Source organism: Palaemon carinicauda, chromosome 29, assembly GCF_036898095.1.
Source record: "Palaemon carinicauda isolate YSFRI2023 chromosome 29, ASM3689809v2, whole genome shotgun sequence".
NCBI classification, from domain to species: domain Eukaryota; kingdom Metazoa; phylum Arthropoda; class Malacostraca; order Decapoda; family Palaemonidae; genus Palaemon; species Palaemon carinicauda.
The window spans coordinates 88,370,580-88,395,579 of NC_090753.1; the positions used below are offsets into that span (position 1 = coordinate 88,370,580).

Below are 25,000 nucleotides of genomic sequence, written 5' to 3' on the forward strand. Positions count from 1 at the left end.
TTCATCCATTTTTTACCCAGTTCTCGTTTCTCTAGACCACACTACCATCTTACAAACTTTTCTTTTAGCAGTGCTGCTGTTACTATTAGCATTAGCAGCAGTATATGATAGTATAACCAGAACATAATAGCTCTCATAGGTTGTGTTCTTTATTAATATATATGGGAAACTGCAAAATTAAATTATCAGATAAATTAAAGATAATGAAGACACGACAAAATTGGACAACACGACACTGCGAGATCACTCATCAAAACCGTAATTACATTATGAAACCAAATTTCAAGAGGTTCGATGGCAATTTGAATGACTACAGCGAGGACCCCGTCTACATCTTCTGCAGCTCGTTCCTTCATCTGTCAGAAGGAGGAGTTACTTTTGGGAAGCGGAAAATGTTTTACACCCCTTACCTACACTATAACTGCAAAGAATTATTAAATAGAATGGTGTTCCGTAGAACGCGTAGTTTTAGCATCATGAACATAAGGCCGGGCGCTTGTGCGTAGTCTGTCCTGACGATAATAGGTTTGTCATCAGCATAAGACAGGCTTGTTATTAATGTAAGTCAAGGTTTTGTCATTGTTTCCATGCAGAAAGTTTATAAAACTCCAGGGTAACCTAGAAGTAATGTGGAGACAATCTACCACGTCCTCTGGGATGTGAAGGTATAGTAATATTAACTCTATATCATTAGATTATGGAGGAATATTCTCGCGTATCAAAATGGCAGCGGGTTTAGTGACATCATGATGCTTAGGAGTGACAACTTGCTGGCCTGGCCAGGATGCAGAGTTACCTAACGCATTAAGTTGGTGGAACATACAGTGAAATTACATTAGATACCGAGGCACGTTCTGATTTGTTATTCTGAACATTCAGCCTGGCTGAATTATTAATAGCTGAAATTCTGGTAAGGCAGGATTTGTTATACAGTACTCAACTTCATAGCATTATTAGGGTTGGAGGGACAAACTTGTTTAGAGCAGGTAGGCATTGTCATGTCTTGTTGCGAGACAAACCGAAGTGGTCCGTCTACCCTCATAATAATGAGACGCCAAGTCTACTGTTGCATCCTGGGAATTCTTCTGAGAAGATCTCTGCCGAGGACTCCTGGGTATATGAGGCTTTGAGTTAGACTGGTAATAAGGGTCTTCATTAAGGCTGCCTAAGTACGGGGGGAAACGATGGGCTCTACTCTGAAGTTCCGATGGGAACGCGATTATTTCACTACAATAATTGGAGACACACCAAGGGGGAAACATCTTATCTGTATAATCTGACATGTATATACAGTAGATCTCCACTCAATGCACTCTTAGGGAGAGCTAGACAAACAGAATAATCAGGGACAGATGGAACATCTGAAGGATCCGGCTCAGGGAGCACAGTGGCTTCAGGCAGGGGATCCGCTATAAGAATGTGTTCGAAGTTCATATTGTACAGTATCAACTCTGTAATTGATGACATAACCAAATTATGGTCGTTGTCGTCCGTGACTGAAGTCTCAGTGGGCTCCCGAAACGAAGTACCTGGAAGGGGGATAACATTCCCCCCATGACTAATCTTAGGTTTCTTGCCATTGCTGACAGAAGATAAAGGGGAACGATCTCTCTTAGAATGTCTCTTGTGGAGAGAACGATCTCCCTCCTACAGGGAGGACAACCACTCCCTACAGTATTCACATGGTGATTCCACAGAACATCATTTGGCCTACAGGAAGGACAAACCAGCTGTAGATCTATTTCTACCTGGCTCATAAATGTATCACAGGGGCAACCATCTCAGCCAGGGCAGGAACACATCACATTTAACATAATAGTCATAAGGCACAGACTCATAATCTCGCAAATAATGATAGAATACAAGTGACAGTGAATATCACAGACACAAGAGACAAGCGCTAAGCACTACAAGGGTATGGTGAGGGCGATGAAGATGTCTGATCGCAGAGAGGAAGTAAAGCCTACTTCCGACCTACTTCACAACCAGAAGTGTTGTGAGAAAGCTCTTTGAACAAGCAGTATGCGTCATGCACAGCAGTTGCCTAGCAACGAAGCAGGATGCAATCGAACCAATTTTCTTTCGATTGTCTGGTTATAGAAAATGAAAGTAGAAGTAACCCATATAATTGACTCAGAACTTTGTATCTGCTTAGGAATAAATCAACTATAACTTTCCCTAGCCTTTAGTCTAGGGAAGGAAGATACTGGAGGTATTGAACTGGACGTGTAAGTCGCTGGAGTCATTTTCAACCCCAGCTGAAAGGTGTGATAGAATTCTTGGAATCGTCACCTTTGAGGGCATGTTGTTCATGGAAGAGCAAGTATTTTTTTTTCACCCTCTTGCCCTTTCTTTCCATGGGAACAGAACTAGTCTCCAAGAAAGTCCTGGTTCTTGACAGGATCAAGACCCAGACCAAATAACTCTTCATCTGAAGGCTTGTTAAGTCCGTTTTCGTGGCGCCACATGGGACCCCAACTGCCGAGTGTTTGAACCATGATATTGTTGTAGTGGCTGGCAATGAGAGCAGAATTTGTCATCGATAATGTTGTGCCCTTGTACATGAGGCTCTCCATCAGGATCCCTGTTGTCCGAGTAGACTCTGCAGGTTTTATAGGTAGAGTCTGTCGATATAGAAGGTACAGGATCTTTGGAAAGCATGGTAGACAGGAGCTTCTACAATCGGGTGGAAAGTAGGTGTTCCATTGACTAGAGATCTTGGAATGACCTTAACCCAGCATGAGCTAGTTTTCATCATAGTGGCAAAAGGGCATCTTTGATATTTGAGGGGCACTGATACACCAATCATAGATTATTGCTTCCACGATCACATTCCCGAGGTCAATAAACTCAATACTTCAAGACTGTAAGCTTTGTCTCGAGATTCTCTGGATGTGCTGATTCAAATTGGCGATTGGATCAATGATGTCCAAGAGAGGTTTTCTCAACGTGTAGCACGGGGTAAAATCCTTCTTAGTGTCTTTTTGAACTGTAGCAATAACAGAATCGGGACAAAACCGAATACAAAGGGACAGCTGCTTAAACGTTAGAGTTGTTCTAAGTCTTGCTAACGATAGTGAGTATGCAATGAAACGAGTCTCGATGATTATACGAGCGTTCAGAGCTGTAATATGAAGTCACCTACTTCAAATCAACACGAGTGGTGGGAAGGTTTTGATGTGTGGGAAAAGTCTCGTGTTGTGAAATATCTTCAACTTAAGTATTTCAATTATTCTCTGTAAGGATGAATGCAGGACTTCAATTTTTTATTACTGCAGTGTATTCCTTACAAAGGAGTTAGGAGAAGAAGAGTGCTTAAAAAGAGATGTATTCTCAATACAGCTGAGACCGACACATTTGAATTTTGAAATTCAGCAGCCGAACGGCCATAGGCATGACATAATGAAGACGTCACTACAATAACTGAAAATGGAGATGATTAGAAGTTAAGCCAAACTAATATACAACATAATGTCGACTGGTCTCCGAGTGTGGGAAAAACTTAGTTACGTACAGTGTTTTCCAAGGAAATTAAAATCTTGATACATGGAAGTGTCTATGTTTATTGGAAGATCTTAATCTATGGGTGTAAAACATTGAGAAGGAGCAGGTGATGAGCATTTTGTGACTCAAATGTCACAAGCAATTGAAATGTAGGCAGGAGGGATCCAATAGAGGAGTGCATGTGTGTAATGTGGCTACATGAAATCAATAAAATGCGAGCTCTTGAAGACTGATTGTGCATGTGGAGCCCTAGTACATTAAGACCTGGCTCACTGAATGCTCTTGGTATGAATGATCTCTGTAGTATCTTTCAGCTGTGAAAGGTGGAACGTTGTCCGCTAACTTTATCATCCACGCTACTTGTACGCTCACCTACGATCGTGCTGCTGGTAATTTATCTACCTAGTTCATAAAATTCTTCCACTCTGAAGAACAAGATGGTAAGGGTAATACCCTTCATCCCGACCAAGGACGTGTAAATGCTCGAGCTACGTAATGATACAAATAAGCGAACCGCTCCCGGTACGTACCACTCCATACCATCTAGAACCGTTCTGTTCTCAACCAGCAGTAGACATTCTCAGTTCATATGAGTGAGTGCCTTTATTCCTTCCCACTATGAGGCAAATATCGGCTCTTATTTCTCCAGGTACGAGGGTAAGCATAGGTAAAAGGTATGCGAACATCCATACCGAGTTTGCAGGCACCTTCCTATTGTTGTGTGCCAAAGTTTCTTCCCACTATGGGACAACCCTTGGCACTCATTCAAGGGAGATTCCCAACATTGTAGTCTTACCTGCAGGGAGAGAAACTGTAGGAGCCATGCATATGCAACTCCTATAAATTTTTTCCCACTCCTATAAGTAGCAGTGATAACTAACAAAAAGGGGGAGTGGATCTTTAAGCTTGTCTTCTACAGGTTCGACCAAGCCGATGACGACTTCCACAGGGAAAGACCACACGAACTCTGTGAAGTGACAGCACAACTAAGCAATCCTTTTGCACCTTTCTGGGAACGAGAAGACAAAGTAAGAAGGGGGCAACTCTCCACTTTACAGTGGCAACAAAATCATCCTTCAATTGAACACATCTTTATCCAAGCATGCCAACCTCTTCAGGATTGTGTCGTACGGAAATAACTGCAAATTCCTTCATGTCTTTAAGCATCCCCTAAACCTGACTATCAATCAATACATTAAACTAAAAGAAAAAGAAACAACCAGATGATACCCAATAGATCTGTACTCTCTGGGGTAAAAAAAGTTGGTGCTCATGACCTGTCAGTAACTTGCCTCCACTTTATAAAAGTTGAACAGCTGTATTAAGCTTCGCTTTCTCGGTATAAGCATACTCCTATTAAAAGATAAAGGTTTGCATTTGTGCAAATCTAATATATTTCAAAGGCTGAGAGTAATAAAACCACTTTAAATTGGATTTTTTTTTATTAAGGATTCCAGAACTTCTGGATTTGAGCACCAAATTGGTTATTTTCAACAACATAGGCACAGTCTTTCTGGCCTGATTTCTCAACGGTCTTCATGCACCACACAACATAAGGGAAGACAGCATGTGACACGGATCACTGCTCAAAGTAAATAGAATAAATTAACACACTCTCTCCTTGGTCCTTGTCTTAAGAGTCCAGTCGACATTTCTCTAGCCATGAGTACCCCAAAAGAAATCTTATCCTGTGTAGCAAACTCACCTCTAACACATCAGTCAGGATTTCCGTATTAGGCAGATGCAGTTATACAGTGAATATTTATAGAAGGAAAAATAAAATATCTAAAGAGAGCAATACAGTACTCACTGGAAGTAATAAGCATCATAATAGTTCATATACAGTACAGCATTCATCACTGACAACATTTTTAAGGCAACAATGTATGAAATACTGTGCTTCCTTTCCTCCCCCACGAAGATACACCAAATCCTTAATACCATAAATGAAAAACTTCTTGTTTCAAAAATAAATTAGTTTATAAATAATTTACATAAATTTGTATACATGATTTCCAAGTATAAATAAAATTCAGCCTCTTCCTCTTCACACAAAAAATATATGTATGGAACCATACCATGAGATAAGTATAGACCAGCAGTTATTTCCTAAACAAAACATGATAAAGAAGGTATGCGACTTAATCTATTTATCACTGGTTATAATTTAAACAAAATTTCTATGGTAGCATTGATAAAATTTTCAAATTTTCTATGGTATACACCTTTTTGGTTAATATGAAGACAAGACTTTTTAACATTTTAAAATAATAGTAATCAAATGAAGATATAAACATTACATTTCTCATGCCACTTAATTCCAAGTTCCACATTTTCCAACTGACAACTTTTAATGCCATTACAGCACTGGGTGGAAATCTAAATCGATTTAAAAAGGGGACTTAATCAGTCTTTAATATCGAGCAATAAATTTTCTGATAATTTAATATTCCCCCCAAAAAAACTTCTAAAACCCAAATTATAACCTTATCATATCTACTCAATATGTTGGAGAATCTAATCATTATACAGTAAACAGTTAAAAAAATTAACAGTTTAATGCTATAATGAAATTACAGTAATTAATTCTGAACTGCATTGTTCCTTTATACCTGGGACTTTAAGTGATGGTAAATAGCTTAGAAATAGTTGTAGCCTAGGAAGAGTTTACATATCCAATAATGATGATAAAAAACCAAGATTAGTACAGCATTGGCATTGTCCACTGATACAGTTATACCACGTAGGTGGATGAGAATAAAGATGGTACAGTAATAATATAAAAAATATAGCAATACTGAAATTAAGATCCAATAACATTCATTCATTAACTTTTCTTAAACTTCATAATTGGAAGATTTAAACTACACAAAAACCCTCAACTAATGACATATTACTAGTTTCATTTAAGGCATTTTTCAGCTTTACAAATAATCTTCAAGGATCAAACACACCCAGCAGTTATATACATTTAGTTTCTTTACTTGGATCATTTCAAGTACATCTGGTTATTCAAAATCTCCGAATGTTAAAACTCAACGGGGGTCAACTTAGCATAATGAAAAGATGTATTCAACAAATACCGGCAAGTGGACACCATAAGCATATTAAGTTAAGTAATCCCAAAGTACATCAGAAAAATATTTGAAATTGATAAATTTGCAGTGAAAGAAAAATGTGAACATTAATACCCAAGAAAATAAGGTTGAATTAAGATATAAAGTGAAGAGTTGAGAAAAGCTTTTAACACTCAAACAATGGATATGATATATATGAGCATTTAGTAGAACTGGACAAAAAAAAATGACTACATAGTTTACATCTTATAACTGAATATGCAAAAATTGAAAGTTGGGTGGCCCCTAAGTATTCACCATGCCAGTGTAATAATTTCACGAGAAGCATCAGTCCCTATTTTACTATCGCCCAAAGAAGAAACCCATTCACATCTCCAAATTCATTTTCAAATTAACACAAGGTAATAAAGGTTTATTAATCTTATTCAATTGTTAAATTTTGGCACCAGTCAGACTTGGTTACATAGAAAACTTTAAAAATAAATCTATTTACACCTTAACTCATACTAATTTGGCACTTCAAAAAAGTAATAAGTCTAAGGTTACTTTCTATTGCTAAAATATTTTGTAACGAATCTTTTAAAAATTCACAACAGAACTCTCACTTCCCACGAGTTAATAAAAGTTACGAGTCCTAATAAACAATATCTATTTTTAATCCCAATCTAGGCAGTCACATTTGTTCTCATGATAGTAATAAAATAATTTATCTGAAATTTATTTGCTGTACTATACAATTCCTTAATTTTTTTTCCCAAGTGAATGGACTTATAACTTATCCCACAAGGTTTCCATATTCAAAATTAACGGAATTCCAATCTCATCACCATGCTACTCTCAATGGTTGAAGGCTGATAATTTTCTACAAAACTTTCCTTACACCTGCAAATTCCAAGCTGTGCACAAACTATACATAATTCATAATCTTTCTTTAAAATGGGTGCGGTCATAATCTTTGAACCTAAAAAATACCAAAGAAAAGGATATATTTCCGCTACATAATTCTTCTGTAAACTCACCATCCTAAATTTATCTCTTAGCTACTGAAAAAAAAAAAGGCAGACTTGCTGAACCAATTACTGTTTAAATACTCCATCGAAGATAGAAAACAATTATTTCCAAATGAAAATTATTAAGTTCACAACTCGATAACTTGACCTTAGAAAAAATTGGAGGCATTTAAATACTGTATTCAGAAGTTTTTCTATTTTGGAAAAGCACTAGAATTGGAATTTGATGACAAACTAACCATTAAAAAAAATCCAATAAATTGATCTCAAAACTCTAAATTTATAAATAATTTCAAGAGAAAAAACAAAAACCTCCCTAGTTCTTTGGTCAAGTAGAAAAAAATTTCAATAGAAAAATAAAGCATCTGGGTTCACTGACTTAGAATATAAATTTTTTTCCCAAGTGTATATGCTGACAATGAAAATAAAAAACTGAAAATTGCAAAAGTGAAAAAAAATAGTTTATACTAAAATTGTTACAGAATAAGACCATTTTTTTATAATGTAGTTTACCTTGAATGCATAAGTAAGTCTTAAAAAAAATCATAAAAAAGTACAACTACGTAAATTTTACTGTAAATATTTCACCTCAAAAACCTACCCAACAGATATTCCTCTCATAATCAGACCAACACCGCCGGACAACAGAGTACGAAGAACTTGTGACTAGAAATGAAAAAAGATGAAGAATGCAGCAATCCTTGTATAAAACCTGTAACCATTATTCTCATGTTACAAGAAAATATACAATGCTAAGTCAATGAAAACCTTCCGTTGCATGTTATAAATGTTTTACAAAAATATTTTTTTTTACCTAAACATACACCTGCCAGATGACGACAAAAACCTGTCATGGATGAAAATGCAATGTCAGCAGAAATACTTCCAAGCCGGTGAATCAATTCAGGGCATTGCGTAATCCTAATGCCCCAAGATACACCGTAGAGTAGATGGAAAGTTGGAGCTAAATAATCTGAAATACAGCTCAATGCTAAAAAAAAAACTTCCAAAGCCATTAAAACTATTCTGAGAAAGTAGCAAACGGAACCTTTTTTAACAATCATTTCCCTGATTGATTGTGGTTTGCAAAAGGGTCTTTTTATCACAGATAATCTAATCTCAAATGAAAAATAAATAAAATTTCATGAAGATAATAATATATCACTGAAATTCATCAACACATCAATTCGATCGAAGTACACCATACTTTACAGGATCGAGTTCATCTTGCGCCACCACCTTCCTCCAATGGCCGAAACTTGAAGCCTTTTTTCCAAGTCTAATCCTTACTGAAATTAAGTGACAAATGGAAGCATCCAACTAGGGGACAAGTCATTTCAAAGCAACCCTTAACATTGTACCTCATACATTCCTTAAGTTATGATAAGCGAGAGAGAATGAGAAAAAGAGAAATTGTCACAAGTAAATATCTTATTGCAACTCCTTTGATAGCCATCGTGCTCGCAATACGAATTTGAGGAATTACAAGAAGCTTAGGAACTAACCCTCAAGAAGTTATCTGTAATTTGAGATAAGCTACCATTTTCACTTGGACTATTTGTGAAACACTTTTAACCAACAATATGGTATTTAGTCAAACACTGACCTAGTACACTACCTTAACCTTATCTGTGAACAAAACTGGGCAAAGGCCAGATACTAAGAGATTTCAAACTGTAAATTTAGGGGTAATTTTTAAAACTCTTATTTTCCTTTAAACAAGGTGTGTTAAATTTCCTTGATTACCGGTAGCAAGAATGTTTTTATTTTTTATAAAATGTGTCGGCACCAAATGTAATTCTTAGATAAAAAAAATTAAAACTAGGTCAATTCTTTGATAAATAAAGTTTAATCCCAGATTACCTGGCAAATGTTAATACCCTTGGTGAGAAATTAAGACAATTTTGGAAAACAGATGCATACATTACGAAATATGTCTTCATATACTAAAATGAGAGAGATCACTTTTGTATATTACATGAATTCTATAGGAAAAAATACTCTAAAACTAAATAATTTGTTTAAAAGTAGTTTCCTTTTCCTGTCACTTTTTACCCAACAAAATATGTCACTTAGTTTTGAAAATTGTTGTTATTATACCATATAACAACAACACTTTCCCATTCTATGTGACATATCTTGTTTGGAAAAATTTAATTTTGAAATCAAAACACAAATGACAAGTTGCCTGATCATGACGATATTCTTGTCTCTAGGTAAATTACAATGCAAGGTTCAAATGCCAATAAATAACAACTAGCTTTTATTCATATAAACATTTGTGTAAGGTTTAGTAAATATCTGTGTAGGGTTAATTGCTCTCTTTGAGATTATCAAAGATAACCAGAAAAATATAATACTGAAAGTATAGCCTCCTTGTTTGCTGCCCACATTTCCTAAAGGGTCACTCATCTTCTAGCAGTCCGACATCTTTTTCTGTGCCAACAGAGGGTGAAACATCTTTAGACTACTGCTACTTATGCCTGCTCTAACTTCTGTAGACCATTGAAGAGGAAGTCTAAAAATCCTAAAACTGACAACTACTCTATACTACTGTACCATCATCAGTAATTTATGCTAATCTAATTAGTGACCACACCATTCTCTCATTCACCAAAAACTGGTTAGATTCAAAAATATTTACACAACATTCTTCCATTGCATAAACTTGAAATGGGTTTAACCAGGCACTTATGTTTGTCCCCTAGTTGCATGCTATCCTTGAAAATCATATATCGTTAACTCCTTATGCGTATTTTGGTTTTTTTTATGATGTAAACAAAGATAAATCCAATTTAAACTGGAATTCACTCAAAATATTCCAATACAACGATTCACCTGAGTCAAATATATGATAAAAATATATTTATATATATATGTATATAAACTTTAATGAAATACTGTATAATTTTCTAGCGGCTGATTTTCAACAAACGAATACTTTGGGTTGAACACTTTTCACCGGTTCAATTGTTTCCTTGGCTGCGGTATATGCGGAGAAAATACTGTCGAATCTTGCCGTCCCTTCTAGGAAAGCACGGTAGGAAATGTTGATAATAAAAAACATCTTAGCATTACATTTTTGGCAAACTGAGTTTCTCATACAACCATGTTATCAACATTTCTCCAGCTAAGTAAGACTGGGCCCGGCACATCACAAGGAGTCACAACTGCCTCAGAAGGTTAAGCACACAGTCTTTAGTTTCAAGTCAGTGATTCGCCACGATTCACTTAATGGTGTGGCGCAGGAATTATATTTCCGATTATAGATATGGACTTTTTTTTCTTATGCTTTATTGTTTTGAGGTTACAGTGAGGGAATTTCACTCGGCATAATCACGGTCTCCTATGTTAATGCGCTCATTGGACGAGACGCTAAAACCCAGGATGCTGTTGTCCACTTTCTGCATCTTTTTCTTGTTTGCTTTCTTGTTGCGAGTTTGCTGGAAATGAAACTAAATTAATAATACACACAAGACAAAGAGTTGTAAATATATTTTGATTATAAAATAAATTTTTGAATATACTTACCCGGTGAATATATAATAGCTGACGTCTCGGATGGCTCGACAGAAAAACACAAAAACTCGCGAGTGATCGCCATGAAGGTTGCGGGTGTGCCCACCAGCGCCAACTATCGGCCAGATACCGCATATACATGTAAACAGCTCCAGTTCTTCTCATCCCGCTGGGTCTCTATCGGGGAGGAAGGGGGGGCCTTTAATTTATATATTCACCGGGTAAGTATATTCAAAAATTTATTTTATAATCAAAATATAATTTTTAAATATTAAACTTAGCCGGTGAATATATAATAGCTGATTCACACCCATGGTGGTGGGTAGAGACCAGTATTAATACAGTTTACGGCGTATATGCTTAGAGTTTTTGACAGTTATATCATAACAAAACCCAAATAAATATAGGTACCTGGTAAGGAAGCTGACTTTGACGATTACTCTGCCTTGTTAGTCTGCTTTCCTCACGAAGCCCAGCCATCCTCTTAGGATGCTGAAAGACTCCCAGGAGCTGAAGTATTAAGGGCGGCAACCCATACAACAGGACCTCATCAAACCCTTAATCTGGGCGCTCTCAAGAAATGACATTTGACCACCCGCCAAATCAACCAGGATGCGAAAGGCTTCTTAGCCTTCCGTACAACCCAAAAACAAGATTTAAAAACATTTCAAGAGACAGATTAAAAGGATATTGGAATTAAGGGAATGTACTGGTAGAACCCTCACCCACTACTGCACTCGCTGCAACGAATGGACCCAGTGTGTAGCAGTCCTCATAAAGAGTCTGGACATCTTTTAAGTAAAATGACGCGAATACCGACTTGCTTCTCCAAAAGGTCGCGTCCATAATACTTCGCAGAGATCTATTTTGCTTAAAGGCCACGGAAGTTGCTATAGCTCTTACTTCGTGTGTCTTAACCTTAAGCAAGCAACGGTCTTTTTCACTCAAGTGAGAATGAGCCTCTCGGATTAAAAATCTGATAAAATATGACAAAGCATTCTTTGACATAGGTAATGATGGCTTCTTAACTGAGCACCATAAGGCCTCAGATCCACCTCGTAAAGACTTAGTACGAGCTAAGTAGAACTTAAGAGCTCTTTCAAGTTCGTTGCCTACGATCTCTGACAGGCAAGGTATATCAAATGACTTAGGCTAAGGACGAGAAGGCAGTTCATTTTTGGCCAGGAAACCAAGCTTTAGTGAACATGTGGCTTTATCTGTGGAAAAGCCGATGTTCTTACTGAAGGCATGAATCTCACTGACCCTTTTAGCCGAAGCCAAGCACACTAAGAAAAGTGTCTTGAGGGTGAGATCCTTCAGGGAGGCTGAATGTAATGGCTCAAACCTGTCTGACATCAGGAACCTTAGGACCACGTCTAAGTTCCATCCAGGAGTTGCCATACGACGTTCCTTAGAGGTCTCGAAAGACTTAAGGAGATCTTGGAGATCTTTATTATTGGAAAGATCTAAGCCTCTATGTCGAAAGACCGAAGCCAACATGCTCCTGTAGCCCTTAATAGTGGGTGCTGAGAGGGAGCAAACATTTTTCAGATGTAAGAGAAAATCTGCGATTTGGGCTACAGAGGTACTGGAAGAGGACACAGATGCTGACTTGCACCAGTCTCGAAAGACTTCCCACTTCGACTGGTATACTTTGATGGTAGAAGCTCTCCTAGCTCTCGCAATCGCTCTGGCTGCCTCCTTCGAAAAGCCTCGAGCTCTTGAGAGTCTTTCGATAGTCTGAAGGCAGTCAGACGAAGCGCGGGGAGGCTTTGATGAAGATCCTTTACGTGGGGCTGTCATAAGAGATCTACCCTTAGAGGAAGACTCCTTGGAATGTCTACCAGCCATTGAAGTACCTCTGTGAACCACTCTCTCGCGGGCCAGAGGGGAGCAACCAACGTCAACCTTGTCCCTTCGTGAGAGGCGAACTTCTGCAGTACCTTGTTGACTATCTTGAATGGTGGGAATGCATACAAGTCCAGGTGAGACCAGTCCAGTAGAAACGCGTCTATGTGGATCGCCCCTGGATCTGGGACTGGCGAGCAATAGATTGGGAGCTTTTTGGTCAACGAGGTGGCAAAGAGGTCTATGGTGGGTTGACCCCAAGTCGCCCAAAGACTCTTGCACACGTCCTTGTGGAGGGTCCATTCCGTGGGGATCACCTGACCTCTCCGACTGAGACAGTCTGCCAAGACGTTCAAGTCCCCCTGGATGAATCTTGTCAACAGGGAGATGCCTCGATTTTTTGACCATATGAGGAGGTCCCTTGCGATCACGTACAGCGTGTGGGAGTGAGTGCCTTCTTGCTTGGAGATGTACGCCAAAGCTGTGGTGTTGTCTGAATTGACCTCTACCACTTTGTTTCGAAGAATGCTCTCGAAATTCATCAAGGCCAAGTGGACTGCTAATAGCTCCTTGCCGTTGATGTGCATGCTCTTCTGAACTGAGGTCCAAAGACCCGAGCATTCCCGACCGTCCAGAGTCGCACCCCCACCCAAATCCGACGCGTCTGAGAACAACACGTGGTTTGGGTTCTTGACTGCTAGGGACAGACCCTCTCTCAGACTGATGTTGCTGTCCCACCAGTTCAGGCATGCTTTTACTGGTTCGGAGACCGGGATTGATACAGCCTCTAAAGTCTTGCTCTTGTTCCAGTGAGAGTCTAGATGGAACTGGAGAGGGAGAAGGTGAAGTCTCCCTAGCGAGACAAACTACTCCAGGGATGACAGAGTCCCTACGAGACTCATCCAACTTCTTACTGAACAACGTTCTCTTTTCAGCATGAGTCGGACTTTGAGCAGGGCTTGTTCTATTCGGGTGGCAGACGGAAAAGCCCGAAAAACTAGACTGCGAATCTCCATCCCCAAATATAGAATCGTCTGGGATGGAATCAGTTGGGACTTTTCTAAGTTGACCAAAAGTCCCAACTCCTTTGCCAGACCCAACATCCAGTGTAGATCCTGCAGACAGCGATGACTGGACGATGCTCTGAGAAGCCAGTCATCCAAGTACAGGGAGGCTCGGATTCCCGATAAATGAAGGAATTTTGCCACATTCCTCATGAGCCTCGTAAACACGAGAGGAGCAGGACTGAGGCCGAAGCACAGTGCTCGAAACTGGTACACCACATTCCTGTAAACAAACCTCAGAAACGGTTGGGAATCCGGGTGTATAGGAATGTGGAAGTACGCATCTCGCAGGTCGAGAGAGACCATCCAGTCTCCCTCTCTGACCGCTGCTAAGACGGACTTCGTGGTCTCCATCGTAAATTTTGTTTTCGTAACAAAAACGTTGAGCGCACTGACGTCTAGCACTGGCCTCCAACCTTCTGTATGCTTTGGGACTAGGAAGAGACGGTTGTAAAACCCCGGTGATTGAAGGTCCGAGACTTTCACCACCGCTCCCTTCCCTAGCAACAGAGACACTTCGTGATGTAGAGCTTGTCTCTTTGACTCCTCTCGATACCTGGGAGAGAGGTCTATGGGAACTGTTACTAGAGGAGGTCTGCGTACAAAAGGTATTTTGTACCCCTCCTTGAGCAACAGAACAGACTCTTGGTCTGCACCCCTCTTCTCCCAGGCCTGCCAGAAGTTGTTCAGTCTGGCCCCTACCGCTGTCTGAGGACGTGGGCAGTCAGACTCTGCCACGGGAGGACTTGGCTCCTTTCCTCTTACCTCTCTTTCCCTCGGCACGAGAGCCTCCCCTGCTGGGAGCTCTGCCACGAAAGGGCGGGATAAACCTAGACGCAGGAGTCTCGATTCTGGGTCTCACAACAAAGGATGAAGAAGGAGCTCCCTTGCGAGCAGAAGCCGCCATCAGGTCATGTGTGTCCTTCTGCAAAAGCGAAGCAGCAATGTCCTTAATCAGCTGTTGTGGAAACAAGGCAGCCGATAAGGGAGCAAAGAGCAGTTCCGATCTTTGACAGGGAGTAACTCCTGCTGAAAGGAAAGAGCAAAGGGTTTCTCTCTTCTTCAAGACTCCCGACGTAAAGGTGGAGGCGAGCTCATTGGAGCCATCGCGGATGGCTTTGTCCATACAAGACATAATAAGTAAGGATACATCTTGGTCAGCAGACAAGATCTTCCTACTTAATGCTCCTAGAGACCAATCTAGAAAGTTAAAAACTTCAAAGGCCCTGTATACGCCTTTAAGGAGATGGTCAAGGTCCGAGGAGGACCAACAAATTTTCGAGCGTCTCATGGCCAGGCGACGGGGAGAGTCTACGAGGCTTTAGAAGTCACCCTGGGCAGAGGCAGGGACTCCCAAGCCGAGAACTTCTCCTGTGTCATACCAGACGCTCGATCTAGAAGCTAGCTTAAAAGGTGGGAAGGCAAAGGCCGTCTTCCCCAAACTCCTCCTGGTAACCAACCAGTCGCCTAGAAGACGTAAAGCCCTCTTAGAAGAGCGAGAAAGCACTAGCTTAGTAAAGGCAGGCTTGGTAGCAGCTAAGCCTAGCGCAAACTCAGACGGAGGTGAACGAGGAGCAACAGTAACAAAATGATCTGGGAAAAGATCCTTGAAAATCATCATGATTTTCTTAAAATCCATCGAAGGTTGTACAGCCTTAGGTTCTTCTACTTCAGATAAAACGTCCAAAGGATTATCATTAGGAGGAGGATCAGCAACGTCCTCATCTGAAGGAACCTCGTCCGACAACTGATGAGTCTCAAGCAAGGGAGAGACCTGCCTTGGTGGCAATGCTTGACAAGCAGAGTCCACACGCAAAGGAGCATCAGTAGCAGTCCAGGACGCTACGTCATGTAACTGCTCAACGGACTGACTAGCAACAACAACAGGAGCGGGAGGACGCTCGACGTCAAGTCGAGTCTGCCTTGACTGCCTAGATTGAGCAGTTAAAACAACTCTTGACTGCGGTGCTTGACGCTCAACGTCAAAACAAGTCAACTTAGCTGGGTGGCGAACGTCCTGAACGTCAACTAGAGCATGCGGCAGCGGCTGAACGTCCACAAGCGGCTGAAAGTCAACACGGGACTGCATCGAGTGAGGCTCTAAGTCACGTGACTGACGTGACTTTGTAACGTCAACGTCAACAGGACGAGCAAAGGCTCGTTTGGGCGGCTGACGGCCAGGATCTCGATCAGCGTAACGGCGAGGATCATCGTGAACCTGCTCAGCAGTATACTCCTCCATAAGAGAGGCAAGCTTATTCTGCATATCCTGCAGGACAACCCATTTAGGATCAACGGGAGTGGGTACGGGTCGAGACGATAACGTCTGTGACTGCAAAACATTGCCTAAACTAAGACTCTCGGAGCCCGTGTTACGCTTCTGTTTAGGCGGCGAGCAGTCTTCCGATGACTGCACAGGGTCAGAGCTGTCCCAATGGCTACAACCAGGACGCTGGACCTGTCCTGAAGGGACTGACTTCCGCTTTAAGGGTCTCGAAACCTTGCTCCACGGTTTCTTACGCGAGAAGCCTTCGGATGACGAGGAGAAAACCGCCTCGCTCGTCTTATGGTAGGGGCGGTCTTGACGAGACACGCCCGAAACCAGAGGGGGAACGTCTGTTCGTTGGTTAAAGCCTCTCGTCCCCATAAGTCCTACGACATTACTTCTCCCTGGTGCATGGGAGCTTGCAAGAGGTCTCGGACTAGGCAAACGACAAGCACGAACAGACGAACCCTCGGTCGCAACACTGATAACACTTTGCGCACTAATCACTTTATCCCCACGATTTTCTAATGTGGCACTCTGACACTTTAACACTTTTACATCCGCCATGAGTTGATTACGGTCCGTAGCCAAAGATTCAACTCTCTCGCCCAACGCTTGAATGGCACGCAACATATCCCGCATTGATGGTTCATGAGTGCTAGTAGAAGGTTCAGGCACAACTACTACTGGGGAAGGATTAGGTTCAGGGGCATAGGAGGAGGAAAATTCTAACGATCTAGAGGAACTTCTCCTCACCCTATCTCTCTCCAGCTCACGAGAATACTTATCAAACTCCAGCCAGTCGAATTTCGAAAGTACCACGCACTCATCACACCGATCTCCCAATTGACAGGCTTCACCCCGGCAATTAGAACACACGGTATGTGGGTCGAGAGAGGCCTTTGGAAGACGTTTGTTACAATCCCTAGCATTACATTTACGAAATTTAGGAATTGGAGAAGGGTCAGCCATTTTGAAAAGTCAAAGAAAACCCAAAAACAATCCAAAGTCATCAACAATAAAATCTATCCAAAAAAGAGTTCAAGAGTTTTAATTGAAGATAAAAACACCTGCACTGCGAAAGCTCAAAACCAAAAAGAGGTACTTCACCAAGAATGACGAAAAACTCCAGGTCAACAGCGAGTAATGGAATCAACTTGTCGACAAGACCGACAGAGAAGAACTGGAGCTGTTTACATGTATATGCGGTATCTGGCCGATAGTTGGCGCTGGTGGGCACACCCGCAACCTTCATGGCGATCGCTCGCGAGTTTTTGTGTTTTTCTGTCGAGCCGTCCGAGACGTCAGCTATTATATATTCACCGGCTAAGTTTAATATTTAAAAACTAATGCTTACACACCAAGATGCCCATGAAAAAAAAATTGCAAAACTGATGTGCATAATGTAAGATGCCTTTAATGTTGCTCGAAACCTCTCAAAGGAAAATCTCAATTTTAACTCAATAATCTATTGGTTAAAATAAATAAAAAAAAAAAAAATAAACATGGAAATCCAAATAAATTCTAGACAAGGCATCGATGAAATACCTTCAAAACCGATTACTCAACCAGTGAATCCTCTTCAGGACGATAAGATAATAGCTGGTAAGTTTTCCATAATTGTGTAAACAAAAGATTAGAGAAGATTGTATTATACTTGACCCCTTCAAAAATTAGCTCCCAAGCTATAAAGCAATTAAATTCATTTTTAATACTCGAAACACAACAATACCTTAACTTCCTGGAATTCTGTACATGTAGGATTGATGGCAGGTGCTGGGGCCAATATATCATCTTCTACAGTACGCTCTTTCTGGGCATTGCGCGCCTTACTGCGTCTCTCCAAGTACTGCTTTGCAAATTCTTTAACTTCCTTGCTATCACCTAAATAAGACCGGATGTAATCATGCACCTCGTATGGGGATTCCACTTCCGCTAGGAACGTCACAAAGGTTGGAACTGCAAGGTGAACGAGAAAATTAGTACCGTTACTGCAACTTCCTAAAATAATACAAAGGAAACATTATTTTATCATACTCCTCTGGCACCCACAGGAGGCATAGGGCCTCAATGAATTCCTGCGTCATTTCTTCGAGCTCAACCCAATTCTCAGCTCCTATCTTCCTTTGCAGGTCAACAGCAACGTTTCCCTTGGTCTACCATGCCCACTATGCCCAACAGCTTCCTTTCAGGTATATCCTGGACTAACTCTTCTTCCTTTCTTAAAATATGCCCCATCCACCTCCATCTTGATATTCTAACTGTATGGGTCAGATTGGGCCACCCATCACTTTGCAAATTACCACATGTGTTATATACGGCTGCCATTTGATTCACAAAATCATTCTCAATTCTTTATTCTCAAAAGCAAGAAATTTTGCTCAAGTATTTAAAGTGCTGTGCAGTTGGACATTAATTATTATAAGATAAAAAGGAGCCTTAGCTATACTTACTGTCTATTGAAGCATGAACTTTTAAAGTATTGAGGGCTCCTTTACACCAGCGAGTAAAATCATCGGCAGGAGACATGTTATCTGCAAAGAGCTTCTTGACGGCATCACTCTCATCTTTTCCCTTCTTCTTGTTACCTTTGTTGTTGTTCTGGTTTCCAGAACCTCCGCCCTTGTTACCGGCATTGCTAGGTTTGGTTGGGGTCCGTCCCGATGCCGGTGCCGACTTGTTGCTTTTTGCAGGTTCAGGGTTATCCCAAAAACCTCCTGGAATAGCCACATTTTCCATGAAATTATTAACACTATAAACCCAAAAATTAGATTAATCATACAGGGATCATAATTATTTTTACTCCAGTATCACCCTTCTATTGTACATTTATTTAGGAGCAAAAACTTTAAGAACAATCTCATAAAAAATTGATAAAACCTTTATGCTTAAAAATTATACTAATAGGAAAAATTGTTATAAGTAGCCACACAGCTATCAATCATAAACATGGCCACATCAGTGGTCTTCAAATGCCAATGGACTCAGCAGCCTCTTCTTTCATGAATGGCTGATTTCTCAAGCAAGCAGAGCCCTCAGGAAATTTTCCTCTCACAAGATAAGAGGTTCTTCCGAGGCCTAAGAATGCAACTTCGACTCGGAAAATGATGGGCTGCACTCTTGTCCTGTGATGTCCAAGTTCCTATAGTGTAGGATCCCCATGACTTGATACGATAAGATTAACATCACTATAAATATAAGAGCTTGCTAGAAATAGGAATGAATGGTGAGCAACAGTGATGCAGTTACGATAGGACTGCTGCTTCCTCCAGTTGCCTTGGTAACTGCTGAGGTAGCAGCAGTCAGGGATTTAGCAAATGAAGCTTCATTTGTGGTGGATAACAGGGAAAAGGTTGGTTATGACACCCTAGCAGTTCCAACCAAACTAGACTGAATCCCTCGTCAGGCTGGGAGGAGCGAAGAGAAGAAAAGTCCCCCTTTTTAAAGCTGCTCTTCTAGGACTCTGCAAAATGAAACCATTGTTCTCTAGTCTTCGCTAGTGTCATAGCCCTTTTACCATGGCCTTCCACTGTTCTCTTGCATGAAGGTACACTCAGGCATACTGTTTAATCTTATTTTTCTTCCTCTTGTCTTTTGAAGTTTTTAGTTTATATATGAAAGATCTAATTTAATGTTGTTAATTTTCTTAAAATATTTTATTTTAATTGTTTAATAATTCTCTTGTAGTTTGTTAATTTTCTGGTTTCCTTTCCTCACTGGGATTATGGCATCTTGCTTTCCCAACAAGGTTATAGCTTAGCTTGTAATAATAAAAAATATAAAGTATAAGAGAGAAGGGTTACACGGACATAAGATGGAGTCTAGTAGGGAAATCAAAAGTTTGGTAAAATTGTCTAAGTACACTACCACCATAAATTACACATATTACAAAATAAAGAACAAAGATATTGTAAAATATATTACAAGAATAGTGTTTTGTGTGTGATGTGGTATGCAAAATTTCAGATATTATTTTAACATGCCACATGATATTGATCCATGCTATGCTCTTTTCTTTTATTTGTGGTCTGAAGTACAATATTTATTAAGTAGGGCTTTTACCAGGTTCAAACTTCTCTTATTAATATAACAGTTCTTCTATTTAGTAATTTTAGGCTGGTACATACAACTTAATGCTAAGAAGTACTAAGACTTTGTAATTCAATCAACTGCCTTAACTGCTTCTGTCAAGTTTCTCACGAAAGAAGTTTCTTTGATATATACCGGTCATCCACGATCACATGCAGATCTACTGGGTGCCTGGTGGGTAGAACCAGTGCTGGAAAGACAGGTGTTGATCCCATAAGTTGATCATTGGGGCCAGCTTTAAACTGAAAAGGACTGCTGATGCAATGTCATTCAAGGACTGGGAATCCTCAACCCCTCCCACTGAATATGATTTCATCACTGACCTGAAAGCTGAAGACTCGGAGGCGAACGGAGAAGAACAGTCTGTAACACCACTCAAACTTCTGTGACTGATCAATCCCTGTCAAATTTTGACATAAAACCTAAATGTTCTAAAGCAAGAGTGTTTTTCTCATTAACTTAGAAACAGGAGACAGATATAGTGCACAAAAGCACGATGATAATGTTAGATTGGTGCGCAACTAAAGCGGACCATGGGCTTTATGGGTTGACAGCCTATAAGATGGTGTAACGACGAATCATCGCTAGGTTATAAAGACCATTCATCTTTTATGGGAAGCTCCGCTCTGGACAGAGTCCAGTGAAGCACATCATACATACATACATACATATACCAAGGCACTTCCCCCAATTTTTGGGGGTAGCCGACATCAACAAATGAAACAAAACAAAAAAAAAGGGGACCTCTACTCTCTACATTCCTCCCAGCCTAACAAGGGACTCAACTGAGTTCAGCTGGTACTGCTAGGGTGACACAGCCCACCCTCCCACATTTTCCACATACATACATACATATACCAAGGCACTTCCCCCAATTTTGGGGGGTAGCCGACATCAACAAATGAAACAAAACAAAAAAAAGGGGACCTCTACTCTCTACATTTCTCCCAGCCTAACAAGGGACTCAACTGAGTTCAGCTGGTACTGCTAGGGTGCCACAGCCCACCCTCCCACATTTTCCACCACAGATGAAGCTTCATAATGCTGAATCCCTTACTGCTGCTATCTCCGCGGTCATCTAAGGCATCGGAGGAAGCAGCAGGGCCTACCAGACCTGCGTCACAATCGCTCGCCATTCATTCCTATTTCTAGCACGCTCTCTTGCCTCTCTCACATCTATCCTCCTATCACCCAGAGCTTCCTTCACTCCATCCATCCACCCAAACCTTGGCCTTCCTCTTGTACTTCTTCCAACTCTTGCATTCATCACCTTCTTTAGCAGACAGCCATTTTCCATTCTCTCAACATGGCCAAACCACCTCAACACATTCATATCCACTCTAGCTGCTAACTCATTTCTTACACCCGTTCTCACCCTCACCACTTCGTTTCTAACCCTATCTACTCGAGATACACCAGCCATACTCCTTAGACACTTCATCTCAAACACATTCAATTTCTGTCTCTCCATCACTTTCATTCCCCACAACTCCGATCCATACATCACAGTTGGTACAATCACTTTCTCATATAGAACTCTCTTTACATTCATGCCCAACCCTCTATTTTTTCCTACTCCCTTAACTGCCCCCAACACTTTGCAACCTTCATTCACTCTCTGACGTACATCTGCTTCCACTCCACCATTTGCTGCAACAACAGACCCCAAGTACTTAAACTGATCCACCTCCTCAAGCAACTCTCCATTCAACATGACATTCAACCTTGCACCACCTTCCCTTCTCGTACATCTCATAACCTTACTCTTACCCACATTAACTCTCAACTTCCTTCTCTCACACACACTTCCAAATTCTATCACTAATCGTCCAAGCTTCTCTTCTGTGTCTGCAACCAGTACAGTATCATCCGCAAACAACAACTGATTTACCTCCCATTCATGGTCATTCTCGTCTACCAGTTTTAATCCTCGTCCAAGCACTCGAGCATTCACCTCTCTCACCACTCCAACATACAAGTTAAACAACCACGGCGACATCACACATCCCTGTCTCAGCCCCACTCTCACCGGAAACCAATCACTCACTTCATTTCCTATCCTAACACATGCTTTACTACCTTTGTAGAAACTTTTCACTGCTTGCAACAACCTTCCACCAACTCCATATAACCTCATTATATTCCACATTGCTTCCATATCAACTCTATCATACGCTTTCTCCATATTCATGAACGCAACATACACCTCCTTACCTTTTGCTAAATATTTCTCGCATATCTGCCTAACTGTAAAAATCTGATTCATACAACTCCTACCACTTCTAAAACCACCCTGTACTTCTAAGATTGCATTCTCTGTTTTATCCTTAATCCTATTAATCAATACTCTCCCATACACTTTTCCAACTACACTCAACAAACTCATACCTCTTGAATTACAACACTCATGCACATCTCCCTTACCCCTATATAGTGGTACAATACATGCACAAACCCAATCTACTGGTACCATTGACAACACAAAACACATATTAAACAATCTCACCAACCATTCAAGTACAGTCACACCCCCTTCCTTCAACATCTCAGCTCTCACACCATCCATACCAGATGCTTTTCCTACTCTCGTTTCATCTAGTGCTCTCCTCACTTCATCTATTGTAATCTCTCTCTCATTCTCATCTCCCATCACTGGCACCTCAACACCTGCAACAGCAATTATATCTACCTCCCTATTATCCTCAACATTCAGTAAACTTTCAAAATATTACGCCCATCTTTTCCTTGCCTCCTCTCCTTTTAACAACCTTCCATTTCCATCTTTCACTGTCTCTTCAAGTCTTGAGCCAGCCTTCCTTACTCTCTTCACTTCTTTCCAAAACTTCTTCTTATTCTCTTCATATGAAAGACCCAATCCCTGACCCCACCTCAGGTCAGCTGCCCTCTTTGCCTCACGTACCTTGCGCTTTACTTCCACATTTTTCTCTTTATATTTTTCATAATATAATGAAAAGAAACATGTAAAAGGCCGTCAGCTTAAACAAGCAACAGGCAATGTTATGTCATATTGACAGGGTTATAAGTGATAGTGATAAACGTTATTTATTACAATTAGAAAATACACCTAGGGGAAATAATATACTAATAAATATGGTTAAAGTGAAATATTACTTGAGGCATTAAAAACCCAATTCTCAAGAGAAATGAAATAATGTCAAGTTACTCTAACTACGCCAGTAGGTTGACCAGCCAGAGATACATTAAAGAAAATCACTTATCTCTTTAGAGTTGAAAATAGAAAATAAAATTTATTCACTGAATAAAATAATGCTTTGAAAAATTCTGAAAATTGTTTCGGAATTCTGTTCACAGCTAGTAACTGCGTTAAGAGGTAATTGTGAACCGACTTTTGTGTTTCGATTCAAGATTTAACTTTGGTACTGAATGTTTAAAATTTTACTTTGTTCCATTGCAGCACTATTAATCAGATATTACTGTATGCAACAATGAGTCTTAGGATGTGCACAGAATAAAATTTTTATCTAGCTATATCTAACTCGCAGAATGACAGTAGGTTAGTCTTATAATTGTTCAGTTTTCGTTAGAGAGACAGTCGAGTCTAGGGTCATTCTAGAACTGATAACTGGCATTATGTAATTTGCATTACAACAAAGGTCACCGATATCAATAAAGAGAAAAAAGTACCTGCTGACGTAGAGTTTTCAGCCTGATTCCATATGGTAGTATGATCATTGTTCCAAACAGAATGAGCTGGTGGAGTTGTTGCTGGCTGGCCATTGTTATTCCATATTCCCCCTGAACTGGTATTGCTTGATCCACCCCACTGCTGAACAGAAATAATTATCTGTTAATACCCAGAAGCACAGATGCACTTTCTGCTTGCTTACAAATATATTTGCCTTACTCTACACAGCTACTTTAAAAGCACAATTATCACATGTTCTCTTTTTTCATCAGACACCAGAAATTGTAAGTCATCAGTATTACTATTTGATTACTGAGGAAAATATATAGAACATTAGGATGAAATGGCTATCTTTCAATGCTAAATCACAGAGAAGGTTTCCATCTAGACAATTTTAAAATTTATCTATATACTTCAAACACTTACTTGTTGACTAGAAGACTGACTGGTTGACGTGGATGAGGGAGGCGCTCTGCCACTGGAAGCACGGCTGGCCCACGAGAGATTAGAGATTGCTGAACCCCAAACACCTGCTGCTCCAATGCTCATGTGACTCACGGCAGCAGCACGTTCCGCGGCTTCCTTTTCCTGCCGCTAGAATGAAAGGTTTTAAGAATAAAGGAATACGGATTTACCCAACAATACTGTAGCGGGATGTCAACAAACACAACCCCCCCCACACCCTTGATCACTCCTACTTTCTCAATATCCCACAATACAAACTTTCCCCTGACTCTACTTCAAACTGGACTGTTGCTCGAAGGGAAAAACAAACAAAACATAACCTTAAAACTATATTTACTGCAACAAAAAAAAAACAAAAATCACACATCATTAAACAACTTAACACAAAAACAGACAGAAATAGCACTTTTATATTTATATATTATAGCTGTGTGTGTGTGTGGGTACACAGAACTCACCAATAATCGAAAAAAATAATATCCTTTACATAA

At 40.3% G+C, this 25,000-nt stretch overlaps 1 protein-coding gene and 1 long non-coding RNA gene across 5 annotated transcripts in view; one reads left to right on the plus strand and one right to left on the minus strand.

Moving 5' to 3' along the window:
- Positions 1-25,000, plus strand: part of LOC137622342 (uncharacterized) — a 165,926-nt gene that overhangs the window by 135,646 nt on the left and 5,280 nt on the right. The window lies entirely within an intron of this gene.
- Positions 4,928-25,000, minus strand: part of Gyf (GIGYF family protein Gyf) — an 87,088-nt gene continuing 67,015 nt past the window's right edge. For 2 of the 4 annotated variants that reach the window (XM_068352924.1, XM_068352922.1), the window contains exons 19-23: positions 24,471-24,638; positions 24,044-24,182; positions 18,742-19,005; positions 18,021-18,247; positions 4,928-11,034 (exon numbers count right to left, since the gene is read on the minus strand). In XM_068352924.1, coding sequence (XP_068209025.1) covers positions 10,915-11,034; positions 18,021-18,247; positions 18,742-19,005; positions 24,044-24,182; positions 24,471-24,638 — 918 coding nt within the window. In that variant the 3' untranslated portion in view covers positions 4,928-10,914. Of the gene's footprint in view, positions 11,035-18,020; positions 18,248-18,741; positions 19,006-24,043; positions 24,186-24,470; positions 24,639-25,000 lie in introns of all 4 variants that reach the window. The other 2 variants (XM_068352923.1, XM_068352921.1) reach the window with 1 other exon arrangement.